Raw genomic sequence first — 13,833 nt, forward strand, 5'->3', positions numbered from 1 at the left:
TATGACATGGTTTCTTTTCTCATTTGGTGTACTTCCTAGTGAAACAGAAAGAAAAAACAGAAAGCAGCATGCAGTCCATAAAAGCTGCAAATGCTCAACAAACCCAAGCAATTAATGGGTAATTATGTTATTGCTAATTATGTTGGCTTGACAAAGCCAAAATACTGTTATTAGGGGTCACACCCATTTCCGATTTCAATCGCCTGCATCACTAGTATAAATAAATAATATAATAGTAATAAAGTTTTCTCACTCACTCTCTTGAAACTTGTTACATTCGAGCCATTTCACTTCCTAGTAAGGGTGTCCCTGACTAAGGATTTACATATTCCAATCAGAATTGTTGATTCTTTCTATAGTCGACTGTAGGGGTGGGCGATAAACCTGTAGACATAATTAACTGGTAGAAATTTGTCAACCGGTAGAGATTTTGGACTATCGTTTCTATCGAGGTTACGTGCCCACGTCACGCTCCTGTGCGCATGGTTGCGAAAACGTAACGTTTGTACACGTATTTAAGCACTGCAGTTTTAAAACAAGTTATTTTAAGCCATTGAAACACAGACATACAGATCTGTATGCGTGCGTTCTTTCTGTTTGTCAGAAGCGGACAAGTCGCGCAACCGCTGCTCTTTCTGTCTGTGAGGAGCGCGCAAGTCGCGCAACTGCTGCTCATTAAGCTCAGGAGCATTTTTCCCGCTTTATTGGCCTTAAATACACATATGCGTCAAAATTCCCGTCTTTGCAAGCATCCTCATAAACACAACAAGTTAGGTCTTAAGAGAAAGTAAACAGCTAAAAGAGAAAGCGCATGTGTTTATAGGATCCGGACTTTGGTCTTAAATGGAACTTACCTAATTTTGCTTCTGTTTATCACTCGTGTTAATCAAACAACATTGAGAGAAAATCTCTCACTGCTCTTGATTAAATCACTTTTCTACCTTAAATAAATATATATATAAGCCTATACATACATGCATAATTATTTATTATCATACTTATATCATTGACTGCTTATCTTCAGAGAGCTTGAGTTATGTTTGTTTTTATCTTCTTTCTATGCTTGTATATGTTTTTTGTGAGAATTATGAAAATTTCTATGGTATTAAAACATAAAAAACTCTACCGTAATACATATTGTTATCATGATATAAGATTAATCCTATCGTGATAGAAGATTTTGGTCATATCGCCCACCCCTAGTCGACTGATTGTCAACTCATATTTGTGTGTGTGCATGGGTTGGGAGGGGGACCAGACCAGGCAGTCAACAAATGGGTAACTTTTATTTTCTTTCACATGCAGCACACAGATGATTCCTCATAACATTTTAAAGCCACGATTTACAGAACATCACACAAAGATGTAACAAAAAACATTTTCAATAACTAAACTTAAAAAAATAACAAATTAGATACTTCCTAAGAAAACTTGGTTACAGTTCAGCCTGAGCATCGAGGAATGGCCTGCACCAAAAGGTGCAAAGCTGTAGCGAATTTAGGTGTTTTGGATTAGTGTTGTTTAAAACAACAAATCATCGTTTTGATAATGATAAGTCATTCATTAATAATTAAGGAAGTGCTGCGTTTTTCAAAAAAGCTCGCAGCTAGCAAAAAAGCTGGCACTCAGCGTCCTCCAGGCGTTTTCAACTGCGTAAAAAAGCTTTGGCGTGTCCTGCCCCTTAGGGTTTTGATGGAAAACAGAGTTCAGTTTGCAGCATTTGCATGCTGGAAGAACAGACGTTGGTCCAGGTTGTCGGTGTGCAAACCAAGAGTCCAAGTTAATTTGAAAAGTTGTTCCAAAAGGTTCAGAAGAGAATAAGTAGTTTTCTGATTGTTGAAAATCCATTCTTGGTCCCAAACTCACGTGAGTTTGGCCTAAACTCATAAAGAGAGCCAAGATCATGATTTTAGGCCTTGATCGGGGTTGCTGGTAGAGATCACTTGTAGGAGCCGTCAGAAGAGAAGAGAGAAAAGAGAAGGCGAAAAAAGGCAGGACAAAGCAGGAGCCGCAGGCCTGTCTTTGTAAACCAAATGTACGACGTAGCGTGCTTAACATCACCGTGGATCCACACCACTGCAAGTGAATGGAGCAAGCCAGGACCGGCACGAGGACCTTATCCCCAATGCGATTCAGCCTTAATGATTGTGTTCTGGTGAACGGAAACTCCACCGCCCAGCATGAAAGCGGTTGTTATTGTAATGTAAGGCATCTGTTCAAGAGATCAGCATTGGGTTTGCTTGTGGAGATACCCATAAAGCAATAAAATCCTCAGGTTGTGCTGAGAACCAGTACTCAAACCACTCTGTCTTCCTCACCCAAATTCCAGTTCACTTAAGGTCTACTGATTATATGTAATACCATAATACATATACATTCTATGTTATGGTACTACTAAGGTTTCATCTACTTGTTTGGTTACATTTTAAAGGCCATGGTGTGATGGTTAAAAAGGTCTAATTTTGAACATTCTAAATTATGCTTGATTTCCACTGCTGTTAAACTGCCTGTCTGGCTACTTGCTCATAAGTTCTGTATATCAGTACGAAAGTTATTATTTGAATGAACAGTGGGCAAAGATAAGGAGATATGCAGAAGGGTCTGTACCTTGTATGCAATGTTATTGAGAACCTTCATGGCCAGATCAGAGACATCTGGAAATGGATCTGCTGCAAGATGCAGTAGTACCCTCCAAATCTGAGTATATACACTGTTAAAAGACACACCTGAAAAGGGAACACACACAAGTGTTGTTAAATTTCACCATAGAAAACCAAGCAAAACTCATAGAACTACAGGCAGATAAGCTGTTTGAAAATCATAGCAACAAAGTTTTTTCTTCTTTACTAGCATTATGTGCTGTGCACACCAGTTTGCTGGTAATTGTGGATGCACTGCACAGACTGACAAGCTTTAAATTTAGCTTTAACCAAGGCATCTGGTGATGTCCTGAAAGGCCTGCAACTACTGTACCATTTTTAGCTTCATTTCATTTATTGACAGACAAATAAACTCAGTTGTTAAGGCCTGCTTTTTTCAGTTGCGTTTGCTATCCAAAGCTAAGCCTTTAAAGATTTTGAGAAAGTCATTCATGTTTTTATTTCATCTAGACTGGACTATTGCAACTCACTTTATATTGGGATTAGCCAGACAGCTTTATCCCGCTTGCAGCTTGTCCAAAATGCTGCGGCTAGACTCTTGTGTGGGGTCAAAAAAGGGAGCATATTACCCCTGTTTTATGTTCACTACATTTGTTTGTTTTAGAGTCGATTTTAAGGTTTTGCTCCTTGTTTACAAATCTTTGAATGGTTTGGTCCCCCCTTATCTTGGGGAGTTACTGATCGAGTATCAACCTACTAGGTCCCTTCGGTCTTCCAACCAGGAACTTTTGGTCACTCCTAAGTCGAGACTGAAGTGTTTTCTCGTGCTTTCTCTATTGCTGCCCCAAGGCTCTGGAATGCCTTGCCTCTGTCCATTAGACAAGCCACCTCTCTTAATATTTTTAAGTCCAGGCTAAAGACACTTCTATTTTCTAAAGCATATGGCTGATAGGTTATTTGTATTATTTTAAAACTCTGTTTGTCTGTCTGTTTTTATGTATTTTCCTATGTTATGTTTTTATGACCTCCTGGAAAGCACATTGGTCGACGTAAGTCGTAAATTAATTGTGCTATATAAATAAAGTTGTTGTTGTTGTTGTTGATTTAAAAATAAAACTCCTGTCATCATACTTCTCATGTTTTTTAAAACCTGTATGAATGATAATGGCTGTCAGGCAAGATTTTCAAGGCATCATAATAACATCTGACATGCTGCTCTGTGCCTCCCCAGGCTCAGACACTTATAAGACATTCTCCTTTGCTTCTGTGTAATGAAGAGGCATCTGTCTTTTAACTTTTTATCATTTAAATACTTTACATATTTAAAATGACTTCAAATTCACATTATACATTTGTTGTGGAAATACATTTATGGCACATTAGTCTGTGTGAAATTTCATTGCTGAGTTCAATTTGTATATTGTTGTTTTACGCATTAATGGATAATACAAAAAAATTAACTATACAGAAAGTGAGCAAAGAACACTAACTGAAACAGTGAATCACTCACTAATGCAATCTCGCTAAACTGCCCATTAATGAAGGAGTCTGTCTACACTAGGGATGTCAGAAGACAATTCCCCATATTTAATGATCGTTCAAATCAGGGGTTGGCCCGCCGGATTTTTTTGGAATTCCTTTTTTTAATCAGACTATTTTTGTTTTTCAAATAAAACCAAAAAGAAAATAAAGAAAAACAACTTTACTTGTTATTTAGAGATGGGGGTTTTTTTTAGATATTTTTAGGTTCTTTTACAAAGACAATATTTTAATGTTTTGAGAGCACTTTTATTTAGTATGAGTATTTATTTAATTGTCCCTATGTGGTTTGTAGTGTTCTGTGTTGTGCGTGTTTTTTTTTGTACTGGATGCCATTGAATGTCATTGCACTGTAAAACAAATTTAACTACGGGTACAATAAAAGTAACCTAACCTAACAAACTGCACAGTATGCGCTGCAAATGATGTGAAAGCACAATGGCCATGCGCAGCAAATGCTCTCCTCATGTGCAGCTCACGCAACGCATACGCGCTGCTCACGCTTGCGGTGTGAAACCGGCATTAAAGGTCAGATCTGCCTGTTTGGTCTTGGAGGCTGTATCATGTGGGAGTGGCTAATACTAGGGGCATCCGCGTATGCGCGACATCCGCATGCTGTTATTTTCGTCATCAGGAGGTCCGCGGTCGTCCGCGTGCAGCCCAAAATTTTAGATCACGCGGACAGTGCGCGTACAGTCCACGTACAACAGCGTATGCACGTGAAAATATTTAGACAGGACACTCCACTACAAACAAGTATACAAAGGAAATAGACAGCATTTCCACACACACTATCGTTTTTCTTCTTTAACTTACTTCTTTTAAGAACAGAAAGCTGTGGAGCATGTTGTTACCATAATGTTTGATTCCTGTTCTTTGTTGTCTTGTTGTTTGTTCTAAACTGTGATTGCAATGGTGGATCGGTTACTTTTCTTCACCTATCCTAATGTTTTAATGTACTGTAAATGTCGCCAAATCAGTGCAGCCCTGACGGCCTGGTAGAATAATAATTTGAATAAGAAATAATTTGTATTGCGTATAGTGTCGAACGCAGCCATCCTCGTGTAGCTGCGGGGAGTATACTTGGAAAGCGCGAGCCGGACGCAGACGCGGAGAAAAGTACACCCCGGCCTTAAGATTTACAACTCTATGCAAAACTCAAAAAAGTCTTGATTTCTTAAACTGTTGCCATGGTAACATATCAACTATTACACTTCTGTATATTTAGGGGTTTCAGGCTCTTAGTATGCTTAAACACTTTCACACAAAGGTTTCATTTGAAACAGTGCACAGTTTGCATAAAAAATTGGTAATGTGAAGGCTGGCACGCATTTGTGAGCAGCAGAAAGCCGCCATTCCCCTGGTCTAATGATCAAAGTGCAGCTGTCACCCGCTTTGCAGTGCATAACGATTCCAAAATAATAAAAGCATTATAAACACAAAAATATGGTGAGTTGCGCAGGGGTGCCGCTAGCAATTTTGGGCCCTATGAAAGAATCTACTGTAGCTATTCAAAATCTTTGTCTGTAATTTAATAATACAGAACTATTTATTTTGCTATTGTTATGACCACAATTATCAGTATTTATAGACACCTACAATGTCTGCAGCTAAGATAATTTATTGTGCAATGTAAATCTAATTGAAAAATACAGTACATTAATCGAATATTCAGAGAAAATGCAACGTTCTTAAGCTGAAGTATTTATTTGTGGTTTACTGTTTTCCACATTAAATCATCCTACATAATGTAAAGAACATTTTGTGAAAATATAAACTTGATATCTTTAGTATTGACTGAGTAATGTCATGTCAGCAATTGAAATCATAGTGAAATTAATGCTTGAAATTAAACTGTGATGCTTTTTATCTCACAATAAGATTTGAGACTAGTCTGATTTTCACAGGCAGTCTCAGTGACATACTGTATACTTCAGCTGTTACACACACCACTAACATTGTAACATTTAAAAATGGCGAACAACAACAATGCATCTTTTCTATACAGTTACCTTATGCCTCAAATAAGACTGCTTCAAAAATGCTTGACAAAAGCCTGTATTATAATTATTAGCATTATTTATAAGGTAAAGAACAAGTTTCACACACCAGCAGCTTCAGTAAAGCAAAATAACGACAGATCATTGAAACTGTGAACTTGAGAAAACAGCTATACTGTTATTAAATGATTCTTCAGACTGTTTTTTAATCAACGGGACTCTAAAATGAAATGAATGACAACTATAGCAGATTACAACTTAGATTTCCATTGATTTCTTAAAGCTGTTGCAAGGTGAGAAGCTTTAATATACATAACTGGACTAGGTTAGCCTTAGTTGCATTTCAGTTTTATCACAATCAACTTGATTCACGACTGCATAAAAATCCTTCCTTGGCATATTGCGTTACAAAACATTGGCGTGTGTAACCGATCGCATTTCTAGTTTATGTTAATTAGCTTAAACGGGCTACGTTAATTAAAACAGCTTATAAGGGCTGACTTCGCGTTAGAATCATAACATAAAACAGGGAACGTAAATCACCTTGTTTATTTTTAAACTGAGGTGAACAGAGCAAAGACTTTACAGTGGAAAGAAAACTGCATTGTATTGCTCCAGCGTCACATTGTGTAAACTGCATTTTTAGTAAGGAAGTGCACATATGCAGATATCATAGCAAATAGCAGTAAATACACACACCTTGTTCTCTTCTGAAGTTTACGCGCACTGTGAGACCGTGGATTGAAGATGGCGCTAACACGCAGAGTAAAGAAGGGGCGGAGCTAAGAGGGCTCAGCTTAAGGGGGTTGCGTTTGCGGCACAGTCCTTGGCTGGGGCCCTCAAAAGTGCATGGGCCCTTAGAATCGTCCTAACTTCCCCCCCCCCCTTACGGCGCCCCTGGAGTTGCGTTATGTTTTCCATCCATTTGTGTGTGTGCATTAGTGATGATGTAAGACAAACGCAATTGCACTGGGGATCGATAGAATCAAGTGAGTGTGAAACCAGACCAACCCAGCTTCAGACCAAAGCAAATCACCTTAATGTAGAATTTTTGCAGGCAACTGTAGACAATTGCAGAAAACTGTAGGCAAGACATAGACTCACTAGTTGTACTGCACTGATTGGTAGTAAAATTATTATTATCATTTTTTATTAAAATTGTTCTTATTGTGCTTACAGCTATTGTAAATGAACTAAAGAGGCATTTGGTTCACTCAAAAGAAGAGAAATCAGATGAGGGTCTCAGATGTGGTTGTGGATTAAATGGCCATCTCACCAATGAGGGAGTTTAAGGAAGAATATGAGCTGACTCTCCTCATCTTGTCTATGGTTTCAAAGGAGAGGAGGTAGTCATCATTCTCAGGGCTGCCCAGGGTACTACTGGCACTGCTACTGGTGCTCAGGTTGCCTGGAGAGAATGTTGCTGGACCACCTATAAACACATGGAAACAGAAAAATAAGGAAAAGATGTTGAAACTTTAGAATAAATGATGTAAAGTGGAGATTAACTCACCCTCTTCGTTGAGGTTGAGGTTCTGAAGGCTCTTGTTGAGGGTTCGAGCAGTAGTGGCAGCTCTAAGGTTTGTGTAGGAGTTTACTGATCGTAAACGAGGAATGGTGGGACTTTCCCTAACTGGGGTAACGTTTCCTGTCTCTAAACACAGTAAGATAAAGGGTCAAAGACAAATGGAAGTGTGAACAATGGATCATGTCATTCAAAACCTTTAATCTGTGTTAGTAGATAATGGTAAAAACATAATTCTTCTGATGCTGAATTTCAAATCAGTTGTAGAATTTAGAGGCTTTCTATAGGCAAGTCATATGCCTGAAAAGGAACCAGTGCTTCTGCTTCCCCTACACTGACTTTACTTTGTTGGGCCTCCCAGGTATGTTAGATATGTCGCCCAGGTATAATTGGTTTCACGTTTTGAGTTTTTTTATTCACATATGATAATAACACTGCGATTCAATCTGCGATTGATTAACTACTGGATTAGTGCACCACAGTGAAGTATTTTTGTGCACTGTAACTGCTGATTAACTTTGTCAAATGCCAAGTTCCTATGTAAAAGATTTTTTTTAATTGATAAAATAAAAAGCTAAATAAGAAAAAGAGTTATAAAAATGTATTATTTATTACTATTTAAGAAAATGTAGGACAAGATGGGAAAAGGGGCTTTAACAAACATTGCCAGCATTGTAAATTCCAAAGAAGAGGTGAAGAGGGTTTGGGGTGGTTGGACTTATAATATAAATATAAGGAAATATACTTTGAAATTAATATAAATGTTCAACACATTGAACTATTGTGTTAGGTTATTATTGGTTCTTTGTCAAACATAGTAGATAATTTCTGTTGGTGGGTAATGACACCAAGTATATTTTAGTGCTGTGCGAGGCAATGAGGAACACTAGATTACATTCAATTTGGCATGTCCCGTGGAATCGAAAGAAACAATCCCAAAATTGTAAAGGCTAAAGTTTTTTAAAAGTAACAATTGTTTCATTTCTTAGAACAAAATAAACTAAAAGACAAATTAAGTGAAGAGTTGTGTAAGACAGAATACCTGTGGAATTGGCAGGTGAGGGTACAGCATAGTTCTTTTCTTCCTCTATAAACTGCAGAGCCACAGTACAGAAATTTGTCTCATACTGCACCACCAGATGACTGAGAGCAACAACCAGCTCCTATATATGTAAAAATACAGGTAAACAAAAACACAATTGAATCAACAAAGTTCTCCCTGTAGTTAATAATTTTTAGCACTTAAAAGTAATCTCTGAAAATCAAAATAGTATATGTATTAGTGATGCAACAATACACTTAGTTCACGGTTCAATACAATTTTCGGTTCTTGTCCACGTTTTTCAGTTCGGTTTCAGTTCTGATGCCCTGGCCTATTAAAGTTTTTTTTTTTTATGCTTAGGTAACAGGAACAGTGAGATGTTAAGAAGCAAAAATACTGGTTTTAATTGCAGTTCTCTTTATTTTATGTAAATGCAAAAATCATCTTACACTTTTCTAGTGTATTGATACAATAATATAAGACATAATTAAATAAAGATATATAAAAATGATATCCTATTCAAACTGGGAAACATGTGAATTTATTACATAAATTGGCCATTTTATATACCTGTACTTAGTAAATTAAACTTTACATTGTAAATGAAGGCTATACCTTACTGCACTACTGTTAAGTCCAACATCATTCCGTCTGCATAGAAACCAAAAATGTGTTCCTTAATCAAGATTACTAGTGGGATTTATTTTAGCATCAATAACAAGCCCAATTTGCGTCATTCGCATAGCCCCACGTGAAATTGGACGCATTTTGAGGCTTCATTTTAGCAGCCTTCGAATTGGGACAACCTTAGCCTTCAGTCATGCTTTGTGACGCGATCGGTCTAATGTGGCATTACGCAAATTGCCCCACGCAAATTGCATCTTTGATGTTGTATGAAGCGCAAAGAAATAAGGACGCATTTTGAGGCTTCATTTTAGCAGCCTTCGAATTGGGACAGCCTTAGTAGCCTTCAGTCGTGTTTGTGACGCGATCGGTCTAATGTGGCATTACGCGAATTGCCCCACGTGAATTTGCATCTTTACATTGATGTTGTATGTAATCTACACGCGCAAATAATTAATACACACCTCAGATTTAAAGACAGTCGTGCTGCTTCTTTTTGTTGTCGGACTGCGCGAATGAAATCTGACACCAGCATTGCAAGCAGAGTTCAAGCAGAGTTAACGCAGCTAGCGCACAGTAGCCGTTTCTCAATGTCAAGGATACTTCCATGGCAGGACTAGTCCTTACAAGTCCCTTCCTTCAGAGGCTAGGCGAGGCTACTCTTAAGCATTCGGAGAACACGTTAAATGGAACAGGCTAGCAAGTGCATGTCATTGCGTCGTTGCATGATTGAAAGGTGTGCTTTCGGTGCTGTGCGCATAGGATTGTGGGTGATTTCAGCGTGTGAAGAGCGCGAAGGATACACATATGCATCCTTTCCTGTATATGGGATATTTCTCGAATGAAGGACTCAGTCCTTTGCTGAAATTTCGAGGATCCTCGACATTGATCGATGACGTAGCATCCTCGAAATTCTGGCTTCCGAGGATCCTTCCTTGACATTGAGAAACGGCTAGTGACTGGATATAAACTCTCCGTGCCACAAGCGTGAAGATCACATGGGCGCGCACATTAATACAAGTGCAGGGAATATAAAACTGACAGATTTGGATGGATAAACAAAACAAAAAAAACGCAATTCACATGCGCGTATTGGACCGTGGGGGTCAAACTGAACGGTTCAATATTATATTGAGAATTATGGCATCCCTAATATGTATATAGGTAAATTGTTTTTCCTGTGATGCTAATTTATTGACCTAAATATAGCTTGAATGTATCGTTACATCTTTGCCTGTGATTTGTGAAAATGCAAATTTGTCCCCCTCCCAAGGCCGATTTCACTCATTCAACTGTGTTGATGTGACAGATTAAAGGTTTGTGACATAGAAAACTGGGGCAATTTCAAACCTCATTTTGGAAATCTGCAATTATGGAGAAAATACTCAGTAATGGTGTTGAATGATGAATCTGCATATGGAATCTGCATTATAGTGTAATAGAACGGCACACAAACATATTAAAAACAACAAAAACTTACATTTTCACCACAGGATGATTTAAAAAATAAGTACACATACAACACTATAGGAAAACATGTGAATAGAGGCAAACATCATTTCAAATCATCATATTTCATCCTGAACCATACGCTAATTCAAAAAGGTGAGTTTTTAACCTAACCTTAAAAACCGATATGGAAGGAGAAAGTCGAATAGTAACAGGCAACGCATTCCACAGTCTGGGAGCAGCTATTGAAAATGCACGATCTCCCCTATTTTTCAGCTTCGTTTTCGGAATACGTAGCAGTCTCTGATGACCGAAGAGACACGTCTGGATAGTGTTCAGTTAACAAATCAGAGAGATAAGGAGGCGGCAAACCATTAAAAGATTTAAATACTTAAAGAAGGATTTTAAAATCAAACCAGTACTGTACAAGCAACCAGTGCAGAGAGCGAAGTACAGGGGTAATATGGTCTCGTTTTTTAGTTCCTTTCAGAAGTAAGCATTTTGTACAGTGCTTTTTAGTTCAAGTGTGAACAGCTGTAGCTCAAAACTTCCGTAGTTATATTCTGCTATTTGGTGATAAGAAAATTTGCCTTTAAAAATAGAAAGTAATCCGCCACCACTGCCCGTTAAACGAGGTGAGTTTACACAGTAAACAATTTGTAGGTAGAAGTTCAGTAAGAGGGCTTAAATTATTGACAGTAAGCCAAGTTTACGTAATAAGTAAGCAATCCAACTCACGCTAAATAAAAAAGTTGTTTATAATAAAAGTCTTATTTACTACCGATCTTGAATTTAGCAGATCCATCCTTAATCGAACAGAGTTATTCATCTGCTCCTCCAACTGCTGCGCCCGAGGAAAAGAGCGAAGATGGCTGAGGCACAATCCTTGATGGTAGATACGAGGAGACCCATAAACACCAAAGGTTATCGTAGCTGGAACCTGGGGAGCACTCCAATCGTACAATAAACCCAGAGAACGCCAACGAACAGAATAGTCATTGGCTGAGAATCTCTCCCGATGATCCAAAGGCCACACACCAGACCACACATCCAGGTAGGACTTTAGCTTAACAGCATAACCACCCCGTTTTCCGCATTTCCTCTTCTGTCTCTTCACCGTTAACAAACACAGCCACCGCCATAGGAAACCCGGTATCGACGATAGGAACAGAGAAGGGGGGTAATATGAGCCATTTGAGGCATTGCCCAGCAAATTGTTTGACCTGGTCTGCAGGCTCAGATAGTTGACATGTAGTATATCAATATTGTGGACCGTGTTTCTTCCAAAATAGAACAGCATATAACAAACAATAAAAGTACTAGCCTCCAAGACCGACGGCATGCCATGTACACCGGCGCCAACACCTGTTCTTGTCTTAAGACAACTTTGATCAACTTTTTTGATACCCTTCAAATGTTGACTGTTTCCTTGTGGTTAAATTGCGCTTGTTTACCATTTGTTTGCATTTGAATAAAGCTGTGTTATGGCTATCTGACATTTTTGAATGTGACACCTCTCCATTTTCTTTTTCGTTGAGTGACACCTCTCCTGAGGGCATATGGGATGGTAAAGTATCAATCAAAAGCAGACTCCTAAATCTGGCAGGAAGCAGTAGGTTTCTGTATAGCTCAGTGGTAGAGTATTGGGTTTGCAGGGCAAAAGGTCATGGGTTTGAATCCAGGGAACACACATACAGAGTAAAATGTATAGTTGTAATGCACTGTAAGTTGCTTTGGATAAAAGTGTCCGCCAAATGTATAAATATCAATATAAATATCAAACATCATAGGTCATCCTGTTACTTTTTACCTACTGTTTTTGAATACTATGAATACTACTCGCTTCACCTATTTTATAGTAGGGAAGTAGGTGGTTTTTGCTTTTGCAATTTTAAGCAAATCAGGGTAAGAATAACTTTTATATTGTTACAAATATTTCAATATGCATATTTACTGCATTGAAGGAACTTATGACTACTTACTATAGTGCTAAATATCATGCTAAAATGTGTGTAACAAATATGATACAGCGGGTATTTAACCCACTGGTGCGCTCATGTTGTTATAATAAATACATATAACACTAATATACTACACTATATAGTCTGTCAAGATTATTTTAGGTTTACTGATGAAAATCTTTAAGAGTGTGGTTTTTATATTTTATCAACCTTTTGCAAAAGGAATGATGTAGGAAGAGTAATTTTGTAGAATATCACATAGAAACCAGGTGGGCCCAGGTTGTTATTTAATATGTTAACCTTGAATAGGAAGATGATGAGGAATGGACACTAATTGAGAATAGCTCATACAGTAGTGCTGAGAAAATGTTGCATAAGCCACAAAAATATTATTATTATTTTAAATAAACATTATTGTGGTCAGAAAAAATCTATAAAGACCTGATTCTGATTCTAAATTAACTAGCAATCGCCTCGATGTTAGTCATTTTTGGATGCGGAGCCACATGCACACGACCACTACTCCACAAGTTATTTTCGCTGTGCACACAAACACAAACATGCAGATGCATTAGTGTTGGGCGATATGCCCTATTTTCAGATCGTCCTATCGTCAGCCTGTGAGACCGGCGATACACGATATTATCGGGGGGGGGGGGGGGGGGGCGGGGCAGTAGTTTACTCATTTTTTTATTTGTTAATTTTTTACTCATTATAACAAGTCACTTGATGGGTGGACAAAAAAAACAAGAGCAACACCGTCATGACAGCAACCTTCTTAAAACTGATGCCATTAATGCGAGCGCGTCATTAAAACCCTATCATGAATTAATAACTGTAAAAACATGCATCTGCGCATGCACACACACGTGCGCGCACATACAAACAATTCAATGCATTTGTTTAGTGCTGTTGCAGAAGACTACACGTGTCAAGCAGTGGTGCTCTCAGAGGAGCCTTTTTAAAGGCATCCGTCCAGCGGAACGCGATCATATTTTAAACACAATCATATATTAAACACGAGGGACGTGTTGCTACAACTCATTGAAATGCATATCATAAACAGGATTAATACCTAGTGATCTGACTTCGG

The 13,833-nt window shown here is 38.2% G+C and overlaps 1 protein-coding gene across 5 annotated transcripts in view; it reads right to left on the reverse strand.

Moving 5' to 3' along the window:
- The window catches only part of rptor (regulatory associated protein of MTOR, complex 1), a 245,859-nt gene that overhangs the window by 99,580 nt on the left and 132,446 nt on the right, over positions 1-13,833 (reverse strand). For all 5 annotated transcript variants that reach the window (XM_055213775.2, XM_055213774.2, XM_055213771.2 and 2 more), the window contains 4 exons: positions 8,707-8,827; positions 7,653-7,793; positions 7,416-7,571; positions 2,608-2,726 (listed from right to left, as the gene is read on the reverse strand). In XM_055213775.2, the coding sequence (XP_055069750.1) occupies positions 2,608-2,726; positions 7,416-7,571; positions 7,653-7,793; positions 8,707-8,827 (537 nt within the window). The remainder of the gene's footprint in view (positions 1-2,607; positions 2,727-7,415; positions 7,572-7,652; positions 7,794-8,706; positions 8,828-13,833) is intronic.

This window comes from Misgurnus anguillicaudatus, chromosome 8, assembly GCF_027580225.2.
Source record: "Misgurnus anguillicaudatus chromosome 8, ASM2758022v2, whole genome shotgun sequence".
NCBI classification, from domain to species: domain Eukaryota; kingdom Metazoa; phylum Chordata; class Actinopteri; order Cypriniformes; family Cobitidae; genus Misgurnus; species Misgurnus anguillicaudatus.